The sequence below is a fragment of the Lissotriton helveticus genome, chromosome 10 (assembly GCF_964261635.1).
Source record: "Lissotriton helveticus chromosome 10, aLisHel1.1, whole genome shotgun sequence".
NCBI classification, from domain to species: Eukaryota; Metazoa; Chordata; class Amphibia; order Caudata; family Salamandridae; genus Lissotriton; species Lissotriton helveticus.
This window is the reverse complement of record NC_136071.1, coordinates 233377437-233404788: the sequence shown is the minus strand read 5'-3', so window position 1 is coordinate 233404788 and position 27352 is coordinate 233377437. Positions and strand designations below refer to the sequence as shown.

The 27352-nt window shown below is 49.0% G+C and overlaps 1 protein-coding gene across 4 annotated transcripts in view; it reads left to right on the top strand.

The window, feature by feature from the left end:
* Positions 1-27352, top strand: part of LOC144785133 (vomeronasal type-2 receptor 26-like) — a 79563-nt gene that overhangs the window by 27972 nt on the left and 24239 nt on the right. For all 4 annotated transcript variants that reach the window (XM_078664215.1, XM_078664214.1, XM_078664216.1 and 1 more), the window contains one exon: positions 1792-2016. In XM_078664215.1, the coding sequence (XP_078520341.1) occupies positions 1804-2016 (213 nt within the window). In that variant the 5' untranslated portion in view covers positions 1792-1803. The remainder of the gene's footprint in view (positions 1-1791; positions 2017-27352) is intronic.

The following is a 27352-nucleotide window of genomic DNA, read 5'->3' as shown; positions in this document are numbered from 1 at the left end:
GTCTAGTGACAGTTTTGATTAATCTAAGGTAGCGCAGAGGGTTAAAATGCTTGCTGCAAAGTACGTGTACCATGCAAATTCCAGAACAGTATTTCATGTGCATTGCTCAGTGGGATGCTGTTTTTGCCACAGAGATCCTTTTGTTACTGTGCAATTCATACATTACATTCATGATCTAGTACAGTGAGCTATAAACTACTACCATCAAAGCGCTAGATGCAAACAGCATGGTAAAGGTGAGAGTTATGTTTTTTTCCCAGTCTTTGACTATCCTAATTTTACTAAAAAAGGTTTGTTTCGGTAGAAATATATTGGTATTAGTTAAATCAACCCTAGCCACTGTGTTATGTTGCAGAAGTTGCATTAGTTATGTTAGCTAATTTATTCCAAAATTGTGCTTCGAATGCCATTTTGCATTCCTATTTTTCAACATTTTCTTGGGTGGCGGGAACCGCCTATCAGAAACCTTCTTGAGGAAGTGTCCCTTGGTGGAATTCATATTGGGTATTACACCGGACGTTCAGCAGTGCCAGTTGAGGGTGTGGGTGGAGCCAATAGAGTAAGTGGGTGGAGCCTATACAGGAAGTGGGTGGAGCTGGGGGGAAATGGGTATGGCCTCCTGAAAAAAATTGAGCACCTGGACTTAATATTTTACAAATTAAGCACTGGGTAACTGCTTTCCTGCTCACTCCGAAACTTATCTAGCATCTCTAATTTTACACCAACAAGGCATGGGAAAATCTCCCTTATCAAGTGTATCAAACTTTGAAGAGCCCTTAGGACTTACAACCCCATCACGCCTTTCTGAAATGGGTTTGAGAGTCACGATTTTTAATTTCAAACTGTAATTGGTGTGATTTTATGAGATGGGCCACCCAAAAGTACAACAGGAGAGGTGACAGTACAGAAACATGTTTATCCCCACATCTGAGCCCAGCAGTGCCTCAGAGGAAAGAGAGAGACCATTTTGTCTGGTGGACTTTCACTGGACAAGGAAAAAGACTTCCTAACCCAAATGTTACATATTACACCACTTTAAGACGAATCTTTGATTGGATCAAAGGTGCCCAATGTACTGTCTGAGAGTCTTTCCACTATTTCATTTGTTGTTGTTTTACATTCCCATATTTTTTGTGTTCATAGCTTTATTTGCGTTTTTAAAAACAAGAGAATCCATGAATAACGTATTGTAATTATGTTCAATTTCCATGACATGCAATAATCGATAAAGACAAGAGAATGGTAGCACAAGCATGTACCAATTCATATGGGCCGTGTTTTTTTTTAATACATCGAGATTCATGCAAACGAAAGTTTTTCACCAGATGACATTTTTTTGGTTCACAAGCAAATTTACTAGTACAAATTAACCTCAATTTTTTCATTGCCACTTCCACTAACTGGCAACTGACTTTCTCAGATGTGTATTTTACATTGTTAAGCAATTGTATTTTTATTTGTTACTTTTTGCCTGTAAAGTGTTTACACTGATCCATTTGTAAAGCACTAGATAATCTATGATGGGTCTGGTTCTCAATAGGCATAATGGTTTTCACCAATGCCATAGCACTGAAGTAAAATGTGATAGTGTTCGATGTATTGGTAAGAGCTCGTGAAGACAATTTCAATGTGCAATGAGTTAACTAATTCTCGTTCTCATTTGATTTATTTTGTGACTTTACTGAAACAAATAAAGTGATAATTTTCATAGGTAAATGTACTATTTTGTTGGCTAAAATAATCCACATTAAAAATACCACTTTCTTGTTGAATATGTGCATTTTTCTTTAGCTGAACAAATATATGCAAACCGTTCGCTTCAACTCTACTGGCGGAGATGACATTTACTTTGATGAAACCGGTTGCCTTCCAAGCCAGTTTGATATTTTGAACTTTGTTGGAACACAACATGAAACATTCAGTTATAATAAAGTTGGATATTCTTTCTCGGCCAATGGGTTTCAAGATATCTTCCTGAACGAAAGCGAAATCTCCTGGAGCCCTCACTTCACGCAGGTACCTTTAGAGACTTCAAGAATATGATTGCAAAGTGATTTTATTTGTCCAGTGTAACTGTCAAACAAAAATTCTTCGCTCAAATTATATTTTTTACATTTCTAAAATTTCTGAATTATTTTGGCACATTTCTGCCTACTGACCGCATCAGAAGCATATGTTAACAAGCATTGGCGTAGCCAATAGGTCTCGCTTTTGGGACCTTATAAGTATTTAGTTATGCAGCACAATATCCTTGTTGCAATAACAGTAACTGTTGCTTGGCTAAAAACGTATAAGGTTCCAAAGGGGAGACCTATTGGCTAGGCCAGTGCTTTTTTTAGAGGCTTGGCATTCAGTTTTAAATGTAGGCTTGTAAGAAAGTTGCCAACCCAAGGGGCAAGATAGATCTTTTTGTTTTATACATTTCTGCCTATTGACCGCATCCAAAGCATATGTTAAAACAAGGACTGGAAAAGCTAGGAGTTCTTGGTTTACTGTGAAAAACATGCATGCAGAAATTATTAATCCATGCAATACATTGGTTTTGGTCGTGATTGCTAGTGGTACTGATGGTGTGGTATTGGTGGCCCTGAGTTTGATGCATGTATTGCATTAGTGGTTGTGCTGATGGTAGAAGCAGAACTAGTGGTGGTATTATTGGTGGTCCTGGCGTGGCGTGGCAAGCTTCACGCCAATATGGCCGCATACTAGAACCACTCCCAGCTCGACCTCTAACATATGCGCAGTGGCAAAGCCTGGAGGCTCCTGAGTCGGTGGCAGCGGGTGGGGCCTTGGTGCTGCAGCGGAGTACGGACACCTGTGGGGCCGGATGCAGACCGTATCCTGGAAATGCAGTGACACAGGGGCCTGTGAGCACTGGCGGAAATATCGGCGCCACTCACCCCGATGAAGTAGCAACAACAAGCAGCCTCCAGCCCCTATGCATCCAGGAAGCCAGGCGAAGCGGCAACCTCTGTGGGGACTAACAAGCCTAGAGTAGGGGTCTGCTGTGCACGACTGGTTCCGGTGCACATTGAAGGAGCAGCTTGGACACTGTTGAGACCCTGTCAGTGGTGCAGGTATTGTGCTGCCGCCTGAATACTTTCCCTGAGTAGGTGCTGGCAGTTGGAATGCTCTGTGGAGGGAGTGGGGACTCCTGGAGACAAGCTTGAGGGCGGTGGGGGGGGGGGGGGGGGGTGGTAAGGATGCTGGACTCCTCCAGACACCTACATGGCGTGGATAGCGTGGGACGTGAGAGGGCAGGATTTGGTGGGGAGAAATGGGGAACGCATTGCACTGCCCGGCGAGCATTGGAGTTTGGGGTCTCTCAGGATCCTGCCCACAGATGCGCTGCTCAAAGCCCCAAACCTCCTCAGATGAGTTAGACTTGATTCTTGCCACGATCAACTCCTCCAGGCAGGTGTTGGAGGGTAAAATAGACCTGGTCTCAATGGACCTGGGACTACTCCATGATGATCACCGCAAGTTAGCAGATGTGGTGAAGAACAATGAGACGTCATTGGAGGATCTACTTCCCAATCTGCAGGAGCTGCAAGCCAGAATTTCCGATCTGACACAGACATTGGGGTCCTTAGAACTATGGGCAAAGAATGAAGAAGCGCACAGGTATTGTAACAACATCAGGATTGTTGGATTCCCCGAAAATATGGAGGGTGCAGACGCGGTCATTTTCTTGGAGGACTGCTTGACCAGGGAGGTGGCCCTGCGGAGCTCTCGCTCTTCTTTGTCCTGGAATACGTGCATAGAGTAGCTAAAAGGCCTCAGCCCCGGTATGCCTCCCCGCCCTGTGGTGGCATGTCTTCTCCATTATATAGACAGAGATTGTATCCTGCGGCGAGCACGAAATGTCGGACGCTCCAGCCTGGATGATACCTCTATCATAATCTTCCCGGACTACACCATGGCAGCCCGTAGTCAAAGAGTTTATTTCACAGCAGTGAAGAGGGAACTACAAGGTGTTGGTGTCCGTTATATATTGCTCTTGCCTGCGTGGCTCAAGGTCCAGGTGGGTGACCAAGCCCTGTTTCTCAGCAATCCTTCTGATACCTGGGACGGGCTTGAGAAATACAAGGCCGAAACGGATAGCAGGATAGCAGAAGGAGACATGGCCCCCCTGGCCAAAACAAAGCCAGAAACGGTGGAAAGTGGATACCAAGTACAAACGCATGACCAGAGACCAATCTGAACATGAACAACCTGTCACGATTGATGGATGGCCTCACTGCAAACCTTGCGTTGACTAACAAGTGCATCTTTGGAGAGCATTGACTCGATGAAACCCCAGAGGGTCTCCTGTGCGGACCCAATGTCACAGGCTAGCAGATGACCTCTGATGGCCTTGCAGCCTCTGTGAGGGACTCCACTGGACCATGCATGTCAATGGGGGCATGCCTTCCATGCCTCTTGCTGGAATTGGGCACCTGGTCTGCTTATTTGGGAGCCAGCTGCCACTGTCGGAATCCTATGTTGATATGATCGGACACAGTCGGATGTGGGATGGGCGTCTTGAACATATACAGAAACAATGGGGAGAGCAAGGATAATGTTCACCAGAGTGAACAGGGAGTACTCCTGTACCCCTGAATACTAATATAGAAAAACAAATGAAGGAGTACCACCAGTGAGAATTCACCAGTTGCTGTAGGGGTGCACGGTTTCTTTCAAAAAAAGGGGAAAAATCTCCTTTTATTAGAAACCCCTCACTCATCACCTAGTGATGACATGCTTCATCATCGGGGTCCACCCTAATGACCTAGCGTCATCAGGGTGTGCTTCAACACCTGATTGCAGTGGAGCAGGTTGTGAGTGATGGTGCGTGAACAAAAGGGTAAGTGTGTTAAAAATTGTCCTGGTTTTAACTTAGAAAAATAAAGACTTTTTATTGGTAAGTAACTGGACAATGTTAAAATCGTGGCGAGATAAAGTGAGGGCAGTGATGAGCCCGTGTATCTCTTTTATGTGTTGGGTCTTCATGTTTCAACCCTGGTGGTTGTATTGAACCAGGTTTTCATCAGGACCTAAAACCAAAATGGTGGATGGTCTGCGTCCCCTAAAAGACGCACCCGATCCTACCATATGGAACCACTGGATGGCAAAAAATGTGCCCGTGGTATATGCTCGCTCCACAGTGGGTGAGCTGTAAAAATCAAAACACTCTCAGTGGAGTGTTCGTGGACTTCATGGGGCAGGGGAGGTTACCCTCGTGATAAAACGTATTAGTTTTCGCCGAGGATTGTTACTTGCAACCTACTGCCTGCACCGCCCCGTTGAACATATGTCACAATTGGACAATCCACACAGAACCCCTGTCCCGCCACGATGATATCAGGGGTTTGGTATAGGCAATTCTTGTTTGTTTTTTGTTTTTGGCTGAGATGTTGTATCTCTAACCAGGAGAGAGGGAGTTGTGGAATTTTGCTGTGTTCATACCCAGGCTCGGTTCAGACACATCATATCAGCACCCTCCGAGCCTGGACCCCGCTCAGCACCGAAGACACCTTCGACACGATGAACACCATCCACGCCGGATCACCAAGCGACCCATGCCCCCACCACGTCTTCAACAAGGCCGCATCCGTCATCGCTCCCTAACTCCGAGACGTCATCAACTGCTCCTTCAACACCACCACCTTCCCGGAGAGCTGGAAGCATGCCGAACTCAGCGCCCTCCTGAAGAAACCGTCAGCAGACCCCACCGACCTCAAGAACTACTGCCCCATCTCGCTCCTCCCGTTTCCTGCCAAAGTCATTGAGAAGACCGTCAACCGACAGCTTGCCGCTTTCCTCGAGACGAACGGATCCCTCGACCCCTCGCAGTCCGGCTTCCGAGCCAACCACAGTACCGAGACCGCCCTCATCGCAGCCACTGACGACATCCGAGCCCTGCTCGACAACGGGGAAACAGCTGCCCTCACCCTCCTGGACCTCTCCGCAGCGTTCGACACTGTCTGCCACCGCACCCTAGTACAATGCCTCAGCAACATCGGAATCCAAGAGAGGGCTCTGGAGTGGATCATCTCGTTCCTCGCCGGAAGAACCCAGAGAGTTTGCCTCCCCCCGTTCAGATCCGAGGCCACCGAAGTCATCTGTGGCGTACCACAAGGATCATCACTCAGCCCCACCCTCTTCAACATCTACATGAGCCCCCTCGCGGCCATCGCACGCCAACACAACCTCAACATCATCTCCTACGCCGACGACACTCAGCTGATCCTCTCCCTCACCAACGACCCAGCCACCGCCAGAACCGACCTACACGAAGGGATGAAAGAAGTAGCCGAGTGGATGAAGAACAGCTGCTTGAGACTCAACTCAGACAAGACGGAAGTCCTCATCCTGGGAACATCTTCCTCCGCCTGGGACGACTCCTGGTGGCCCCCTGCCCTGGGCAGCGCACCCAAACCAACGGACCACGCACGCAACCTGGGCTTCATCCTGGACTCCTCCCTCTCGATGACCAGACAAGTCAACGCCGTCTCGTCCTCATGCTTCAACATCCTTCGCATGCTCCGGAAGAACTTCCGATGGATCCCCACCGAAACTAGGAAGACGGTCACCCAGGCACTCGTCACCAGCCGACTGGACTACGGAAACACCCTCGACACCGGAACCACAGCCAAACTACAAAAGAGACTCCAACGCATCCAGAACGCCTCCGCCCGACTCCTCCTGGACATCCCCCGGCACAGCCACATCTCCGGACACCTGAGAGACCTGCACTGGCTCCCCGTCAACAAGAGAATCACGTTCCAACTCCTCACCCACGCACACAAGGCCCTCCACGGCCTGGGCCCTAAGTACCTCAACAACCGCCTGACCTTCTACACTCCCACCTTCCAGCTTCGTTCGACCAGCCACGCCGTCGCAGCCGTTCCACGCATCCGAAGGACGACCATGGGAGGAAGATCCTTCTCATACCTGGCAGCCAAGACGTGGAACTCTCTCCCCATCCACATCCGTCAGACGTAAGACCACCTCTCCTTCAGGAAGCAACTCAAGACCTGGCTGTTCGAGCAGTAGCAGACCCCCCTCCCCTATGCGCGTTGAGACCCTCCGGGTGAGTAGCGCGCTATATAAATTTCATGATTGATTGATTGATTGATTGATTGATAAAGAATCAAACGTTTGGATGCTTGTTGGGTGGGCGGGATGAGGGATCAGTGGCTGTCGGGCCGGAGGGGTGGTAAAGTTGGAAGAAAGTGTTACCTGTGTGGAATGCTGGGACTAGCGACACCATGCACATTTACTTCCTGGAATGTCAGAAGGATGGGATCCATTGCTAAAAGATGAAGAGTGCTGTCCTTCTTAAAAATGCAGAGGGGTGGATGTGGTGCTCTTCGAGGAGACACACTGAACTGGAGCTAAGATACCTAAACTGCAAAAGCGATGGAGATGGGGTAGCTATGGCATCGGATATTCTGCATTTTTCTAGGGGGTGCTACTCCGGGTGTGAGCTGGGGTCTCCCTTGAGGTCAAGAGGACACACAGCGACCAGGAAGGCCATTACGCCCTCCTGCTTGGAAGACTCATTGTTACTGTATTGTGCTATGTAATGTGTTCGCCCTGAGTGTGGACAGGCCCTATACTTTGCTGCTCTCATCCATGACCTTTCTTATGACCGGTGGTGTGCCACTGCCACTGAGAGGTGACTACAATTGTGTAGTGGACATCAACATATACAGATCCTTCCACTGCTTCAAGAGTGGCCGACGAAGTGGGCTGCACAGAATGTTAGGGATTGGATAGAACGCTGACACTTACTCAACTTGTGAAGGTCCCAGAATGAGGGACATTAGAGTATTCCTTTTAAACTCCAGGGCATGACTTGTATGTGCGTTTGGAGAAAATATTGTGCTCCTAGGATCTTCACAAGCCGCACAATATCAGATTTTAACCCCCTACTGGCCATGCTGTAATAGAGGCGGTACGCAACTCTATCACACCTGGCACCTCTACCTTGGTTACCTACATGAGCCCACTTTCTCCGACTGTTTGGGGGAGCAAATCTCAGATTACTTTAGAATGAAAACACACATTGACTCCCATGCTAATGTTGAGTGGGATGCTTTCAAAGCAGCTGTCCACGGCTACTGTCTTAGTCAATCGGTGGTGGTGGAACGTGCGCTTCGGAATGAGCTGACTACTCTACAGGGTGACATACACAGGCTTGAGAAAATGCCCCTAGACTACCCTGCTGTTAATTTGGCACTGCGGGAAGAAATATCAAGGCACCCGGCACTGATGGAGAAACTGGGGGCCCTGAAGTGGCGCAAATACTGGACCACAGTGCATTCAGAGGGTAGGCAGGTGGGTAGAGTGCTGGAGTAGCTGGTCTGTCCCGAGGATAAAGGACGCCACATTACTCAGAATATGGGCCTGGAGGAAACGCAGTGTACATGGAGGAAGAGATCCACACAGTGTTCACCGACCACTACATTCGCTCAACGAGATGTCTGAGCAGGTCCAGGAAACTGCAGTTGATGCATTCCGAGCCGTGGCACAACTACCTCAACTGTCTGCGGAAAACGGTAAGATATTGGGGGACCCCAATCACGAACTCCAGATTAAGCTGCCATTAAGGCCCTAGCCCGAGGAAAGACCCTCGTGACTGACGACTTACTGGCCAAGTTTTATCAGACCTATGCAGTGCAATTGCTCCTGTGGCAGGCAGAGATGTATGCACGGGCATTGGAACGCTACCTGAGATCACTAAGGAAGCCCTAGTGTATCCATGTCCAAGATGTCGGGAGAACCCACTGATGTGTCTGCTTACTGCCCCCTCTCAATACTCAGTCTTGACTACCATATTCTAAGTAAAGTGCTGTCCAACCACCTCCTGCCTCATCTTTCTGCCCTAGAACATGAGGACCAAAAGGGCTTCATCCATAAATGATCATCTCACATAATCTCTGCCACCTGTACTGCATACTGGCCGAGACTCCCACAGCCTTTTGGGTCGAGGCAATGGTTCTCTCCTTATGCATCCAAAAGGCCTTCGGCACACTATGCTGGTAGTACATGCACGTTGTCATGGTCATACTGTCCCTGGGAGAGCACTGGGGGAAATGGGTTATAGTGTTATATGAGGATGCACGGGGCCATATCGGGCACTGCATCTTGGACCCTTTTGTGGTGTTCTGGGACACTAGGCAGGGCTTCCCGCTCTCACCCCTGTCATTTGCTTTGCCTATTGAACCTTTTATGAGCATACTGCGCATCGAGGGGCGCAATAGAGGAGTGGCATGTCTGACAGAGAGACTGTGATTTTGCTGTACCCAGACATGCTCCTCTACTATCTGCGAGACATTCAGACCGGTGTACCGTGGTGCATGGATCAGTTAGAGGTTTTTGGGAGGGTCTCAGGGATTTACACTAACTGGTTGAAGACCTTCACTTTTCCGGAATTCCCTGACTACGGTGATCACCTGTTCCCAATATGTTTGCTGGGGATCCAATGGGCGCCCAGGGTCTTTAAATACCTTGCCATTAAAATAATCCATGTGGACTGGGACATCATTCAGGGCAACCAAGGTGTGGATTGAGAGGCAGCGAGGCATTTTGGGGCATGCTCTGGTTCTCTATTATGGTCAGGATAGCTATGACCAAAATGGTCATGCTGCCTAGAGTACTGTACTATTTTACAAACATACCAACCTAGCTCCCGAAGTGATGGTTTCGGATGTTGAATGCACTGCTGAGAGACCTAATCTGGGATGTCCAGTGCTGTCGGGTGTTGCTTTGCACACTTCAGAAAGCAACTGATATACTGGGCTAGGTGTTCTCAGCTTCGAAATACACTACTATGCAGCACAGCTACAGTGGCTGACCCTGTGGCTAGCCGGAATAGGCCTGGCAGAGGTGGGTGAGTTTGGTGGAGTGAGTAGGGAGGGCACACTGATAGCACTGTTTTTCTGGGAGTGAAACTGGCACCGGCCCGAGGGCCAGACTTCTTCGCCTGTTACTCCGCTGCTGGAGAGGAGCACTTGACAGCATAGGTCCGTCGCCCGTATACCCCAGCACTGCCGCTTGTTGGACTCCCGATGACAAGAGATGGCTGCACAACAGCACGACTAATGGAAACCTGGACGAAAGCTAACTTGCTTAAATTGGGCGACTGCTATCAGTCAATCAATCAATCAAAGCATTTGTAGAGCGCACTACTTACCCGTGAGGGTCTCAAGGTGCTCAAGGAGGGAACCCTGTGTACACTGGAGAAACTGATAGCGGGAGACAGCTTTGGAGATGGCTGGTCTTGGTGTATGGGGCGGTGGTGCAGGCACTGTGGGGCTGTACGGGACCCCAGACTCAAAGCCACCCATGCATGACCTCCTGTAGATGCTGGTAAAGTTTGGGCAGGGTAGCCATTTGATCTGGTGGCTCTACAGAATGACGTGGCAAATGCAGGCTTTACTGACCCTTCGTGGTTGATGGGAGACTTATATTGGAAGGACATTCATGGGGATAGACTGGGCTAAAGCTCTAGCATGTGCATACACATCAGCCCACAATAAAAGTTTGAAATACACACAGTTCAACTACTTGCACTGCACCTATCTTATACCCCACAAGACGAACATGATGCTACACAGTATGAATGCCTGTTGCCCCCGTTGCTTTCTAGTTGATGCTGACTTCATCCACATGGTGTGGGAGTGACCAGCAATCATGCACTTCTGGACCCAGATGATGAATGACATAGAGCACACCTTAGGTAGACAGCTAGGGTGACCAACCGTCTGTAAATTTCACGGACTGTCGGTTATTTGGGCCTCTTGTCCGTAAGAAGTTCTTTCACAGGCGCCTTTTGTTCGTAATTTTGGGGATGGCAGCAAGCTGTGCTGTTCACCTGCCATAACCACAGGCAGCTCACACTTCTCTTTGAACTTTAGAGACTGCAGCAGCCCCTCCCTGACCTCACTCAGTCTGTGGACAGGCCCATTGTCATTCTGAGTATGGATGATTATCCCATAAAGAATGACAATGGGCCAAAGGGGTAGTGAAGCACCCGCTAAATCTGCTTAAGTGGGGCTGTCATGGGGTCAGACAAAAGTGTGCCTTGACCCTTCCTGACTTTGATCTGTGGCTCTCAGCTCAGCATAAGATAGAATAACAAATAAACACAGCAGAATAATCACTGTGATGCAGCTGTAGGGAGGGGGCTAAAGGGTGCAAAAGTAGCCAAAAGCAGTGACAGGAATTGAAGTGCACGATTGTCTCAACCTAATATAAACCTATTTTGACGTCTACTTATTTTGGTTGTCTATTTACTTACTTATGTACTATTGCACGGCCTCCTCAGATGTGTCCGTAAAATGTACCTTTTGTCCCGAACATTTGTCCTGAATTTTGACCTTCTGTCCTGAGTTTTTGTCCTGAATTTGTATACTCATGTCCTGAATTTGCACCTATACTAGTTGGTCACCCTATAGAAAACAAGCACCTATGGCAGAGACATGCCTCCTGGGCCTGTACGAAAGACATTCGGAGAAGAAGGCGGGCAATAGGTTCATGGACCTCGCCCAAGGCGTTGCCCACAGAGACATTGCATGCCACTGAAGTCCCCGACTGGCCCGCCCCATGGTAGGTGGAGGACTGTGATTGAGACCTGGGCGAGAGTAGAAGGGGTGGCCCTTTGGGATGAGGAGCGGAGGAGGGTTCTTAAGCCTTCACTAGCAGAACAATGGGCGGAAGTGCTGTCCAGTTTTGTAGACTTAGTGGACAAGTAAGCAGATGCCAACCTGACATTCACACAGACTCTGACAAGTAACACCAAGACACTTTTTTTTAAAATTATTATTTTATTTTAGAGTTTTAAGAACAAGTTACAGCAAGTTCAAACAAGGCATCAATCATCACCCACCCACTTCCCACCATAGGATTAGCAAGTCAGTATAACTTCAAGCACACACCGACGTTCCTTCCAAGGAGTTACACAGCCAGTTAGCCAACAACCCTGTATATGGGGCAGGCGGCGTTGTGAGAACACAGAAACATTGACACATTAGGAATCAAAGCAACATTTTCAATACCTGCTACCCTAGTGGAAGCACCTGTGAGAAGCCCCAGTATCTGGGTCGCAGCGTGTGTTACGCATTCTCTCCCTGGGACCCCCGTAATTCCACACATTGTTCCCTGTCCGCTCTAGCAGTTAAGTAGGTTTGGTACAGCCCCCAAAAATTCTTCGGTCTGCTAGTGGGGGGCAACAGCTCACTGTAAATCTCAGATTGTGTGCAGCATAACAACAAATCACTCGCCCATCTCTTAAGAGTCGGTGTCGGTCCCCTCATCCAGCAGCAAGCCACTACTTTACGCGCAATTTGGAGCCCCATATCAGCCAGTCTTCGGATTGCTTTCGGTAATGGCTTGGTGTAACCTATTAGTGCCATCGCAGGGTCAGGGGAATTAACAGTCTCGGTGATAGTGCTAAGTTCTGCAAATATTTTAACCCAAAAGTCAGCAATACCTGGGCAAGTCCATGCTAGATGGAGAAAATCAGCATCAGGGGAATGACACCTCTCACACTCCGCAGTGGGTCGAAGACCATATCTAAAGAGTCTGGCTGGCGTGTAGTATATACGATTAAGAAATTTAAAGTGAACCAGCCTGTGCCGTCCATTCAAGGAGAGTCTCCTAGTGTTGATGCAACAGTATGACCAAGTGTCGTCATCCAACGTCCTCTGTAAATCTACTTGCCAGGCTAGTCTTGCTTTAGTGTACACATGCTCCCTGTGGGATTGTGACAGGACGTAAAGATGCGTGAGCAGTCTCCGTGGGGTTGTGGCCTTAATGACATGCGTGAGTTCCTTCACTTCCGGCGGCTCCGCCATGTCACTCCCCAGTAGGTCCAGACAAGCATGACGTACTCTGAAGAAGTGGAACCTCGTCAGCAACGACGGGTCCTCTAAATCAGCCTGTGCCTGCTCCCAAGTTTTGACCATCCCGCCAGCAAACAAGTCTCCTGCCGTTTCAATCCCAAGTGTCCGCATAGCTTCCAATACCCCCTTCTCGTGCAGAGGGGGCAGCCACCGTGTCCAATCAATGGGCATGCTAGGGGAATACAGCAGCGCACCATTCTGTCGCTGCAGGAGATTATGCCATGCATGTGTCGTAGCTGCAAGCGAATCTAGGATTCCCGTGCGGCGACCAACAGGCTCAAATATCGTGTGCGGGAGGGAGAGTGGTTGGGCAAACAGAGTCTCCATTTTCACGTGTGGCATATCTTTGTGTCCGTGTACCCATGTGTGGAGATGTGCCGCCTGCGCTACCCTATAGTATAATTCGAGGTCCGGAGCCCCCAGTCCCCCCATGCTGTATGGCAGTGTGAGGAGTGACCACTTTGCCCTCGGCTGTCCGCCCGCCCATGCAAGCCTAGTCAGTTCCTGTTGTAGTCTTCTAAAGAAAATTTTGGGAAGCACCATCGGAATGGACGTGAACAGGAAGAGGAATCTGGGGAGCACCACTATTTTCATGATGGCAATCCGCCCGATTAGGGAGAGAGGAAGTTTACACCATGCAGTCACATCGTCCTCCAGCCTACTGAACGCAGTACCGTAGTTGGCTCTGAAAAGGATCTCCAGGTCTGTGTGTAATTGGACCCCAAGGTACCTAACTGTGTCCGTAGTCCAAGTAAGTGGGTATTCCATGGTCGTGGGACGAGTAACAGGAGTCAGGGGGAATGCCAGCGATTTAGACCAATTAACTCGGAGTCCTGACAATGCCCCAAAACGGACTACCTCCCTCAGCACTGATGTCAAATTGTTATCTGGGTCCCTGACGTATAGTAAAGTGTCATCCGCATACATCGAGACTACTATCTTGTAGTTCGGGAAGCAAATGCCCTCATTACAATGGTATTCTCGGAGGGCACAGGCCAATGGCTCGGCTACCAAAGCGTACAGCAGGGGAGATAGAGGACAACCCTGCCGCGTGCCTCTGGTGATCGGGAGGGGGTCTGTCACCAGGTCATTAATGCGAATCCTGGCGCACGGCCTATGGTAGAGTGCTCCTATCATCTGTAAAAAAGGGGTGCCCAGTCCCATGTGTTGCAGCAGTCTCCTCATGAAAGGCCACTCCACAGAGTCAAATGCTTTCTCCATGTCAAGAAATACTGCCAGAGCAGCCCTATCCGGTCGTGTGTGTTGCATTGTGCCTAATACTGTGCGTATATTGTACGTCAAATTCCTGCTCGGGATGAAGCCAGCCTGTTCCGGGGCCACTAGCTGGGGAGCCAGCAGTGCCAGTCTAGTAGCGAGGACCTTAGCAAACAGCTTTGCGTCTACGTTGAGCAGGGATAAGGGTCTGTATGAGCTACACTTCTCCCTGGGCTTCCCAGGTTTCGGGATAGATACTAAGAGCGCCTCTCTCATTGATTCCGGCGTTGTGCCCTCCGCGCATATGTTATCGAAGAGGGCCGATAAGTGCGGAAGCAGCTGATCTTTGAAGGCTTTATAGAACCCCGCCGTAAGGCCATCTGTTCTATGGGCGCTGCCTGACTTCATGCTCATTAAGGCATCAGAAATTTCGTCTCTTTCTATCGGGTGCATGAGAAATTCCCTATCCGAGTTCGGCAGGAGAGGGAGTTCTATATGTTCCAGATACTCCTCAATGTCCTCGTCCAATCCCCCCCCTGCGCTGTGTAGAGAGTCGCATAGTAAGATTTAAATTCCTGGGCTATGTCTGCTGGTTCAGTGAGGGTGTCGCCCGTGTTTGAGTGTATTTCTGTTATCATCTGACTCTTCCTCCCGCCTCCGACTATCCTGGCCAACAGCGCACCTGGTCTATCCCGTTCGCCATACACCCTAGCTGTTGCGTATTTTCCCATATGTTTAACTTCCCTATCTGCTTCATCGTGGTATTCCTCGAGTAAGGTCTTAATCTCGCTGCTCACTTCACCGTCAGCCCTGTCTCTCTGCCTTTTCTCCAGCACGTCTAGTTGCTTCCCAATCTCACCTAGTCGTGTACGAATGGATTTCAGTACGCCCGAGTGTTTAGATATCGCCACCCCACGGATATATACTTTGAATGTCTCCCAAACTGTCTGGAAGCTGTCCACTGAGCCTATGTTGGTTTCGAAGAAGAGATCAATGGCGGCTGCTAGCTCTCCCCTGAACACTGGGTCTAATAGTGAATAGGGCGGGAATCGCCAGGTGAATGGGGGGATAGGAGGGCTGTGGGTTAGTATCTCGAGGAGTACAGCAGAGTGATCTGACAGAGTCCTTGGGAGGACTTTGCAGTTGGTAATCAAATCCAATCTGGAAGCTGAGACTAGCCAATAGTCAATTCTTGTGTGTATGTTGTGAAATGCAGAATAGTGGGTATAGCCTCCCTGTGTCGTATTGCGCGTCCGCCAGGCATCTGCCAAGCCCATCCGAGTCATGATCCCACGAAGTTCCACCACCGCCGCAGCTGGTTTACGGTGCGGGCCAGCAGACCTATCTAGTGTTGGATCTAAGGTGAGGTTCATATCCCCCCCCACCAACGGTCATTAGGGTTGTAGGCGCGGAGTTTACGCGCCAGTGCCTTGTAAAAATCTGGGGAGTCAAAGTTGGGACCATATGTATTTACAACCACTAAAGACATACCCCGCCCCGTGCATCTAGAGATAACATATCGACCCTCAGAGTCCATCTCGAGTATTTGCTGTGTGAGTTTAGATCTGGGGTTAACCCAAGTCAATACGCCTCTTGAATGTGAGGTGAACCCTGCGGCTGCCACATTGCCCTCCAGCCCCCTGCTGCGCAATATCCCACTGTCCATAGTAAGGTGTGTCTCTTGTAGCAAGGCTAAGTCTATATTGTGTCTCTGTAGATAGCTTACAACTTTGCGCACTTTCCTGTGGTCATTTAGGCCGCGCACATTCCATGTGAGGGCCGTGATCTTATCAGCACGTTCCGCACCTATGTCAGTCGCCATTGCGCTGTATTTGACAGGTATGCTCTCTCAAGGTGCAGGTCGCTCTCGCAATACCTCTGAGCCTCGCTTGTGTAGCTATTACTCGTTACTCCAAGTTTCGTGCCGTGTGTGCTTGATAGCGCTTGGGGAAGTAGGTGAACAGCGTGGTAGTGCAATCTCTTTCCAACTCCCCCTCAATCAAAAACTGCTCCCCCCCCCACAGTAGACCATCCCCAACTCGGCTTAGTATGAAATTACCCCCCCCAAATTACCCATACCAGTCCCCGAAGAAACTCGCAGTGCTAATAGCGCCAGGGCAGAGGTTGCCAGCCGTGGATCAAGAAACGGTTACAATTAAACAGTTTTCACAGCCCCGCTCCTGGCCCCATCGCCCGTTATGTGTCTTTTAACGGCAGCCCACCGCCGCACAACAGTAAATGCCAGCTAGTGGTCGTTCCCAGGAACGTCCCCTCCATGTACTTCTGACTGGCAGTTTTCCGGCCCGCCAGCTCAGGCCTGGAGCGTATGTCAGAATGTCAGAAGCCAGCCAAAGCTAGTATAAGTAATAAACAGTGCAAGAACACCATGGAATTGTCTCACCACAGTCCGGAGTCGTAGAGCACTCTTAATCACCCCCCGAAGTCTTCGGTCTCCACTGCGAGTAGGAACAAGAGGCCAGCAGTACATCCAGCTCCTGTAGTGTCTCCCAGTCAATCCTCAGGTCACCAATACTCCGGGCAATTCAATGGAGCTGCTCTGTCATTCTTGCTCGTCCAAGTGGCTTGAAGAGTCCCGGCTTTCCAGCTGACCCCTAGGGCTGGTCCGTTGCTCCTTTGTCCAAGTCTTGAGTGCTTTTTGGAGGGCCTTCGGGTCGGTGAAGAAATGGGAATGTCCTTGCCGGTTTATCCTGAGCTTCGCTGGATACAGAATGGCGTAGTCCAAGCCAAGATCTCGGAGTTGTTTTTTGTAAGGGGCAAAACGCCGCCGCTCTTCCTGTACTCTAGCAGTGAAGTCTGGGTAGTTGGAGATATTTGACCCTTCGTACTGCAGCTGCCCCTTCTCCCTAGCAACTCGGAGCGCAGTGTCTCTGTCTCTATAGTTTAGCAGTTTTGCAATTATAGGCCTCGGAGGGGCCCCCGGACGTGGCTGTGGACCCAATGTGCGATGCGCCCTCTCAACAATGAACACAGGCAAGAAGATGTCGTCGCCAAGCAAGGTGGTCAGAAGCGTCTCCACGAACAGCTCCATTTTGCCTGTCTGAGTAGACTCCGGGACACCCGTGATTCGTATGTTGGATCGTCTGGAGCGGGCTTCCAAATCCTCCGATTTGTTCTGTATCACCTGTAGGATCTTGCTCATTTGTTTGCGGTCTTTATCCAGTTCCATTTGCCCCTCCTCGACCTCAGTTAGGCGTCTTTCCGACATGTCAGGGCGTTCTGCATGCTTGTCCACTCTTTCGGATATCCTGTCCATTCGGTAGGAGAGAGCATCAATCTTCGTCCCTATCTGCGCCATACTGTCTTGTAATCCCTTTTCCATGGTGAGGAGTAGCTCCTTAATGTCTGTATAGATCGATTGGTCCGGAGCCCCAGACTGCCTCCCAGTGTCCGGTTCCTGTGAGTCTAGCGCTTTCGCACGACGCTGTTCAAAAGGGAGTTTCGTTTGTGTTTTATCACCTTTCCCCATCTTGCCGGATAAGCTCTCTACGGTGGTACTCAACGCAATCCGACTCAGGGAGGGGGAGGGAGGGGAAGCCAAAATGGCCGCCTAGTCCAGCCGCTAGCTATGCTCCCAGCCCCCACAGGGCGAAGACCAGGACGAGGCAGGCCCACCTCATATCGCAGACGGGTCCGCTCTAGTCTGACCAAGGCGTGGGAGTCCACGAGGGCGGCCCGGGCAGGGCGTGTCGCGAGCACCGCAGGAGGTCGCATTGGGTGCAGGATGGCTCAGCCGGTGTGTGCTGTCTCCCACTTTAGGCACGAGCTCCATCTCACGACGCCGCTGGTTTCTTAAAATGATGTCCTGGGGCACCAGTGCTTGCGCCGTTTGAATGTGCGTCTCATGCAATGTCCACGTGGGAGCCCCGGGGGCAAATGGCGGCCCGGTCCTCCGATGGCGTCAGGGTCCCGGCGCGGAAGATCCGGAGGCCCCGGGCTGAGTCAGAACACTGCCGAGTCCTCCACGCGCACAAAGCTAGTGCCACTAGTGCTCTGTTGTCCTCCAGGCTAGTGCACCCGTCCCCGGGTCCTCCCGGTCGGCAGCCACCGGATCCCCACCGTCCCCGGAAGCGTGTTCCAAGCCGTGCCCGGCCGGCGTGTCGTCTGCAATTCTCCCCTTATCTGAACCTCAGGATCGAAGTAAGGCGCTGTCCTATGTGCCGGCTGCACACAAGAGTCCGCTCACCTCCGCTGCCTCGGACCGCTCTCAAATCCGCAGGCAGCCTCCCGGTCCCACGTCTGACCCGCAGCAGCTCCCGGTCACCAGGTCAGTGCCACGCCGCACGTCGAGCGACGCAGGCCGGGTGCGGCACCACTCTAGTCCGAGGCTCTGCGGCCTCCACCGTCAAAGTTTCGAAAGGCCGCCACTTGTGCTCTGGATGCCCAAATTTCACTGCTCCAAGCACCGACTGCCCCAGGGGTGCTTTGGGGTGACGTGCTGCCTGCGGCGGTCAGCTAGAGCCGTTGTAGCAGGATAAATGTCCGATAATGCCAGGCGATGAAGCGGAGCTCAGCGCTCAGGCGTCCACCATCGTCGCCCGCAAGCTCCGCCCCCCCAACACCAAGACACTTCCTGAGACCTCCCATAGCTCCCCGTGGCATTAGCAAGGCATCGTCTTGCCCTTCAACCAGAACAGAGCTTAATTTGAGCAGGTCGTTACCAGTGCCCGGCATCTGCACTTAATTGTCAGCACTGGTTCTTATGACAGTCTGCCACATGGTGGCACTGTCTTTCTAATTTAGGTATGAGCACAACAACAGCTGTTTATTAATTCAATATACATTAACAATGACTGCCACCTGTCACCCAAGCCATTGTTATAGCTTTGGAGGCCTGTAATGTTATGAATTGTCACACTTGTAAGAATGTGACGGTTAGTAGTTGTGTTGGTACTGCCACTGGCAGAGCTGGCAGGAGCAATGGATGGTGCAAGCTGCAGTGTCCTCCTGACTATGGCCCTGGCACTTATTTTTTTACAAAGTAATCACTGAACCAGACAGTGAAGCCAACTGAGTATACCTCACAGTAAGTAAGTGCCTGACTTAGACTGGAAAGTTGCACCCAGTGTATTGTGTGCACCTTCTATATCACATGCAATAAACCATGCTCTAAGGAGCGGATCTAAATGGGAGGTGATTGGCCCCTCGGAGACACTGAGATGAGATGCACCCCTATTGGGGTGGGGAGCCCGAACATCATGAGTAAAAGGGGGTTGGGGCGGAGGCACAATACATCTACAGAGTGATGCTTAAAACATGGCACTCTGTAGGTGGATGCCTAGATTGCACAAGACTAAGGGGTGCAACTGAACTACGGCACCTTCGCTCAAGCACAATCCATTTTATGTAGCAGGCATACTGCACATTCTTCAGGCAGCACAGCATACCAATGAGTGTGAATGTGTGTAATAGTGGTTGTGAGTGAAAATGAAAATCAGTGAGTGTAAGTTTGTTTATGTGTATGTGGTAGTGAGTATGAGTCAGAGTGAGTATGTGTGAGTGAGGGAGAGTGAGTTACAGTGAGGGGAGAGACAGTGATTGAGAGGAGAGAGGGAAGGAGATAAGTGAGAGAGTAAGAGTATGTTTGTTAGCATATTTTGTGCTTGAGAGTCTGCTGCTGACCTTGGCATACTCAAGATAATTGTTGCCTTATGGGGACACCCAAGGTAGCATGCTGTTGCTGGCATATAGCAGGTAATTCTTGGCAACTATTGCATTTTGGGATGGGGTAGGTTTGTGGGAAGCAAACCATGGGAAAATGATGGCTCTAAAATAGTCTAAGTAATTTCTTACATGCGGGGTTATCAATGGTGTAAGGTCAGTATCAATGGCAAAATTATGGTACTGGAATATTGTATTTAACTCCTCGACCAGTAGGTAACCGTGGGGTTTTGCTGTACCGTCGTTAAAGGCTTCCATGAAGAAGTGGGTGTTTTCGGGGTACATTTGTTTAACTATGACGGCTATTTGTTGTTTGTCACGGGGGGGTTTAAATAAAACAAGATACGAAGCGTTGAGAGCTATAGATCTGCTGTTCTTACCCTTGTAAAACAAGTTCTGTACAATATAACAGATACTTAGATTGCGATGATGTGAATATTGAGTAAAAGCTCTCTCTAACTCCGGATGATCGCCCCCTTCACGCATAAGGTCATCGACAATTATCATGTTAACCCTGGTCGGTGGCAGTAACTCATCATCGTTGAGATTATCCGGTATACCTTCTATAAATCTGATATGAGAGAAACTGCGGGCCAGGGCTGTATAAAGCGGCTGCCAGCATGAATAAAGCCATACAATGTTATTAGGGGTCTGGGATAGAACAGATACATCGTTTTCTAAGAGCTTTTTTATAAAGTAGCTCTTACCGCAGTTTGAGGGCCCTGCTAACACGCAGGAGAATGGATGTTGTAATCTGGTGTCCATGTTGGGGGGTTTGTCTCTCTAATGGGTCTAATAGCCGTACGATAGCGTTTTATAGCCGGTGGTCAGGACCCTTTTATCAAAAACAACGCGTAAGGTATTATGTAAGGGTTGTGTTGTAATTTCCCACTTCTTTTTGGATCTGACTATGCACGGCTGGTTCACAACTATGGTTTTCGCATTTTCACAATCGGCTGATGCCGCAGATTCTTTAGATTGTCAAAATTGATTTTTAGGGTGTTCTTGACGTTTAGGGTTATGCCTTTGACCTTCATACACACCTTGTTCTTGTTTGTGCGGTAGGAGTATGTGTTAGGCCCGGATTAAGTATATTCTATTATATGCTCATCCTTATCGAGCTCGCTGGTCAAATTACCAAGATAATCTCCATGGGGAGGGTCTTCATCCCCCGGCTTACTCACAAAAATCACAGAGTCGGTATCGTGATACAAACAGCGGTCCTGGAGTTTATCCATAACCCTGTAAAGCTCTAGACGAGCGTGGGCTGTCGTGAAGCTTGCTATGAAGATGTTTACGTTGTTACACGTTGTGGGGTATGCTTTGGTGTATTTCCAGCATAGTGCCGCGGTATCGTCATCGATAAACTCGCAGCTGGACACCTCGTAACAAGGGGCAAAGAGGTACTTAAACAGTTTGTCAGGATCTGTTATTAAGGTCGTATTTGACAGATTTGTACGCTGAGCGAATTTTCCCCATAAGGAGTTGAGACAGAGTTTGGCTATCTGTCGACGGGCGGGGTTGACCTCTATCAATTGGGGTTGTAAATGGATACCCTCGTGAAGGTAGTAGTCATCGATGTACTTCTGCTTTGCATCCTGACTAGTACACCATTCGGGATACCCCGAGGCTTTCTGCTTGTCTCTGAGAAACAGATTAATGTACGGGGCAAAGAGTTGTGTAGAGGTCCTCTTAAAATGCCACACCTCGTGGATCCTTCCGAGCCTGTAACCTTTCTCTAAGGCAGCTTCTACCTCGATGCTGCACCAGGTCCCTGTGAGCATCCTTTGTTCTTCGGTGTGCCCACAATAACCAGCCTCTTTAAACACAGCACATGTTCGACAGAGGGGGAACATCAGTTTACCATCGACTCTGTATGGTAACACAGGAAAGTAAAGCTGTCTTGGAGGATAGATTTCACATTTGACTAGCCCAAAGTATTCGGATATGGGCTTAAAATCTCTATAGATGATGGTTGGGTGTCCTAATGGGTATACCTTCATTTTGTTCACAAACGGGTACAGACTGGTGAAATCATAGTAGTGTATTTTCTCACCATCACCTGCTGCCCTGTACAATTGTTTGGCATTTGTACGACCGCCGAATAAGGCGTCGCGAGGTTCCAGGGGTTCGGGTAAAGCACGATTCTGTAGGAAAGAACAGAGCTCGGTGTCGGTTGCTAGCATCTCTAACCATTTGTGCTCCCAAATAACCTGCATAGCATAGCCAAATTTTTCAACATACTGAGCCTTCAACAGAGTACGTCTGTGTAAGTGTTCAAATTTGGCACCCAGCAATCTGTTAAACTCGTGAGGCTTGTAACATTGAGGGCAACCGTGGTAAAAACAGACGTTGTATTCGAAGGCCGTCTGCACGCCCTTAATTTCAGCGTACCCATCCAGGTAAAAGGGATCCACACGGTGTTCACCGCCCTGTAAGGCGTGGTGAATCTGTATGTCTTCCTTCTCAGAGATGTACATGAGCCATCTGATAGATGGGGTTTAATAACGTTTCTGTTTGCCGTTATAGAGATCTGGAGGGACTAGAGCGATACTTTCTGGTTTTAAAAACATGTGTTTGTAGATGGCCATACACCTGGAGGCCAGTGTGATGCTTTGAAAAGGGTCGATGTATTCGATCTCCTTTGGCGACTGATCCTTTTCGGGTTTCAAGGCCTTGCTTTTCTTTACCGTTTTAGGCTTCTTGGGTTTCATAGCTCTGACCGTCGTTGGCCTTTGAGGCTTCTGGGGTTTTAACAGCTTGACTTTCTTAGTCATCCCCACAACAGCATCTCTGAAGAGGTTGCACCCTTGTTGTAGGATCATCACATCAGCCTGACAATAAGCTTTCAACTCTGTTTGAAAATAAAACTCCTTATCCCTGTTTTCAGAGTACCATTGTAGAAAGTTCTCTTTCTCGGCTGGCATCATGTATTCAACCCCGTAACTGTCAGGAGGGGGCATGGGACCCACATAATTCTGGTTAGCCCATGTATTAAAAAAGTGTGGAAAATAACCTTTACACCCGGAGAATCCAAAGGCTTTTGGAAGCTTGCTCAGTTTCATGGGTAAAAAATTCAAGGTGCCTATAAACCTTATTTGTAACTGGCCGGCTGTTAACAGCATCAGCTTGGAACCCTGAGTGATGAGGTCTACTTGTACTTTTTCACGAATCATATTTTGCAAAATAAAGAATGAGTCGTAGGCTTTTGAATTGTGGGCCAACATGGTGTACCCTTTGAATTCTGTTTGAATGAAGGTGTTAAGGAAATCACCAACGCACGTTCTACCTTCAAACTCCCAGCTGGCGTTGGAAGTTAGATGGTGTGCGTAAATATAGTTAGGCTGGTGTACTCCCGTCTCCTGTGTGCACTCTATATCAAACACGATGTATGCTTCGGTTTTGGTCTGGGGCCTGCCTTTAACCATGTAGCACTGATGGTTGGTACCAGCATCAAAAGACATCTGACACGGTGGCATTTCATACCCCTGCATTTGTGATCATCAGCCACATACCGACCACACTCAAAACAATCCATTTTAGGGCTGCATCTAGCAGCTTTCCTATGAATGTTCAAACAGTCTTGAGAGCGACAAAACATCTTACAAGTGCGACACCTCATCTTCACGGTTGCGTCTATGACACACCCATCCCTCTGGCACATCTTACAATGCATTTCACACTGATGACGTTCCATATTGCTGTATATGTGTACACACGTATCGGACTCCCAGAAAACCTTTACGGTTCAAGATGCCGTAAAAGTGCTTATCATGGTAAAGGACATATACAGTCTTGTGCCCCATACGGGCCCCTGTTGTAAAGTACTTCCAAGAGCCATTGTGATAAAGAACTTTCACAGTCACCGAGAAATAGTTCTCAAAAAGACCGATGTCACCAAAACCGACCAGACGGTCTGGAGGTATTTCAAGAACCTTATGGGCTACAGACGCTCTAGCCAGGATGACCGCGTCGGTGGTGTCGCGCCCCATCAACAACCCCGTGATGCTGGCCGCAAGACAGGTGTTGGTTGTGTCATTGTTAAAGTCGAGCAGCCAACGCTGTTTCTTACCTATTATCTGGCTGTATAGCACGCTCTTTAAAGGGCAGGAAACACCCCCCTCACGGCCCCGTACAATGAGGGCTATGACTCGGAAAGTGCCATAGGCGAGTAGTTCAGCCTTGCTCTGTAAAAGCCGCGAAAGGTTTTCTAAAAAGTCTACGGCGTCAAACACATCTCGCGATGCCCTTCGGGTGAACAACGGACTATCAAAACCCTGCCCCTGGAAACGTAGCTGGAGAAAATCATTGGGCCCCACATCGCGTAACAACCTTTCTATGAGTGATTGTACCACCTGATGTATAGCAAAAACACCGTGATCGGTGGACGTTATTTGGTGTAGGTTAGCAAACCTAAACTCCTCATAGTGCTCGGTGGCCCTAAATCTCTCCACATTACGCCTGTAGCTTCTAACGCTCTCTAAAAAGACGACCTCTGAATCCTCATCCTGAGGGGTTTGACTTTCTGGGGAGCTTGTTGCGGTATCATTTTGGGCGTTCTGGTTTAGAAGGGGATCTGGGTGTCTTTTAAACCGCCTTGTAGCGCGAATTCTGGCTTTCTTTAGCTTCCTGATTAAAAGCCGGCGTTGTTTAGCGCTATTGACCCACTTTTGTTTTTTATGGGACCATGCTTTTCTGGGGGCCATACCCCAGCCTATCTGAGCAGTATGTACTGTACCTATGTGTGGAGTGTTCCTTGAGGCCTCTGCTATAGAACCACGCAACGACTCCTCTAAGTGTTCCGGTTCGGGTTGTGTTGGGGGCTCTAACACCAAAACCCTTTAACTGGTCGCCCCTAGGGCTGTCCTCTCCCGAGCCTGTGTTCTGGATTGTGGCTGGTATCGCTGTATATGATTCGGACTTGGCTTTTGAAACGGCATGCCGTTATTTGCGGTGCTCTATGCACTTTTTATGACAGTGTAAGCATAAGAAACGCAGGGATTTTGTTAGAACTGTTTGGACCTTAAGGGTATATTTTGAGGTGCACATTTTACTAACACCGTGGGGCTGTCGTTTCTTCAGGAGTTGGCGGTGTCCTAGTCACGGCTGTATAGTCCCTATGTCTGATCCTGCTTCCTGACAAGTTTGGAGGATCACTCTTTTACAGAGGTCAACCCTCTGCAATATCTTCTGCTGTGCTGCCGCCATGGATCTGTCACAGCTACCCCCCAACCCCCATTTTAAGGATGCTGTGACCGCTTGGCGCTTTAGTTTTCTGACCGCCAATTGTATATCCTTTACATGCGCTTCTAGTACCAGTTTTGGATTTATAGAGTCATATTGTGGAGGGTTGGGGATGAATACAGGGCTGGGTTGTATAACAGCCTCCCGCAGTCCTTCAAAACTCCCACCATTCTGTAACTGCGGGCCTGGGGGGATCATGGAAACAGTATCCCAGTGCGAACACACCAGGCATTTGGGACGGGATCTTACTACAGGCCCCCTCCATACTATGATTTGACCAATCGCCCGACCTGTTACTATCATTAGTGTATATTGCTGGGGGTGATACGGGGTTTACACTGATCACTGGGGAGGTGGGGTCGTACACTCTCTGAGGGGGTATAGGGGACATATGAAGGGGTGAGTGTAATTGACTGTCGCAATAATCAAGGGTGCTACAGGCTAAGGCCCTATCTTGGTGTTGGGGAGGCGTAGGTGTAATACACGTCTGTAAAACCACATTGAGGGTGTTAGAAGGGCCCTCGTACGCTGCCTCTGAGGTTCCCTCAAGGCTGTCTACTGTTCCTCCTAATGGGCCCCCCTTTTCAGACACTTTGGCCCTAAATACGGAAGGAGCGACTATCAACGTTTTTAGGGGTTGGTCTATGGGGCACTCCTCTGCATGATTCATTAGTTTGTTTTGAACTCCCGAAGGTTTCAGAGGATGAGAAGCGGCCTGTGGTGTACCAGTTTTGATTAAGGACCCTTCCGATGTTTCTACTTCTAGCGTTTCTAACCTATGCTTATTCTTAAGATATTTTCTTGAAAGCCTGCTGACTTTAGAGGTTTGGGGTTGTAACAGAGTTTCCGCAACAGGCGTCGCTGTCGCCGGGTCCTTAGAGAACCCTGGGGTGGGGAGATCATTCCCTTGCTTAGCAACACTTTTTAACGAAAGATCTAAAGGAGTCGTCAGGGGTTCAGGACCCAGAGGTTTCTTGCTGAGGTCTAAGGGACCTGGTTGGGACACATGACCACCCTTCTTCTTGAGGTTTAAGGGACCTGTATGGGGTACGGGATTCAGCTGTTTTTTGTTAAGGATGGGCTTGGTTGTAATGAGCTTCCCTTTTGAGGCCTTGAGAGGTTTCAGATCCGCTGAGGGTTTTTTACACACAACAGGCTTTACAACGGTTGGGGTTGTGAGCACTACTCCACGGTTGACCCCCACCCCTGGCAAAATAGACTGTCCTGTAAAAGGGGTCAACAGTTTGGTTGAGGGCTTGATTTGACATTTCTGAGATGTCCCTGTTCGCTGGTGTATATGGTTGTAATAAGAACAGAGTTTATCCTGGCGAGCACGCCTACTCACACCTTTTGCTGCAGACCCCGTGTTCAGAACGATCTTTGTGATATCCACCAATTGATTCGTAGCTCTCTTAGCCTTATGAGCATCAGTGCCGATGTTCTTTTGAGCAGCTCCTAGAAAATGTAAAATAAAAAAATATATATTAGAACCACGCAGGAATCTTGTATAAGATGCTTACACTACCCTCCGCAGGACCCTGGTACTCTAAGTCTGAGGGCCCCTTTGTTTTGAGAGAATAAAACCCACAGAGTTCTTTTTTTGTTTCACACCCTTTTTGTAAAAGCACACCTTTTACATGACTTTTCCCAGATCCTTTCTTTGTCTCCGTTCCGTCTTTAGATGTTGTAGCTTTCCTTTTCAGGGGTCTTTCTTTCGGGCTTTGGGGCGTCTCTTGCACAATCACGGTGTCCTGGCGTGACTCCTGGGGTCCTGTAAAAGAAAAAATAATCACCTTTGTAGTATAAGCCAGCCCCTCGCAGAAGCCTGTGAGGACCGTTCCTATAGTTCACAGATGTGTTTTTTAGGGGGTACTAGACCCGCCTCCCAGGTCTTAAACCTCTTAAAACCACAGCCCCTTTATTTACCTGTAGGAAGGGGATTAGCCTGTGCACTCAGCGACGCGTCTTGAGCCCCTGGGAGGCGCTGTAGATCGTCAAGAATCCTCTGTAGTTCGGGATTCATACCTATAAAATCATACATATATGAGAACCCATTAGAATAGCATAGCTTCTAAGATACACTTGCACAAAACTACTCAGAACTACATGCCTCTAAATGCATATACCTGTCTGTAGCTGGCGCATTTCTTCATCTGTTAGGATTAATTCAGGGAGGACCTGCGCCTGTGTTAAATATATAAAATAAAAAAGCGGATGCTTTAAAACACACCTCATAAACACGATGTTACAGTTACATACATCATAGAAAAACACCTATCACACCTTGAAATAAAAAAAGTGAAAATCAGCACATGCGTATT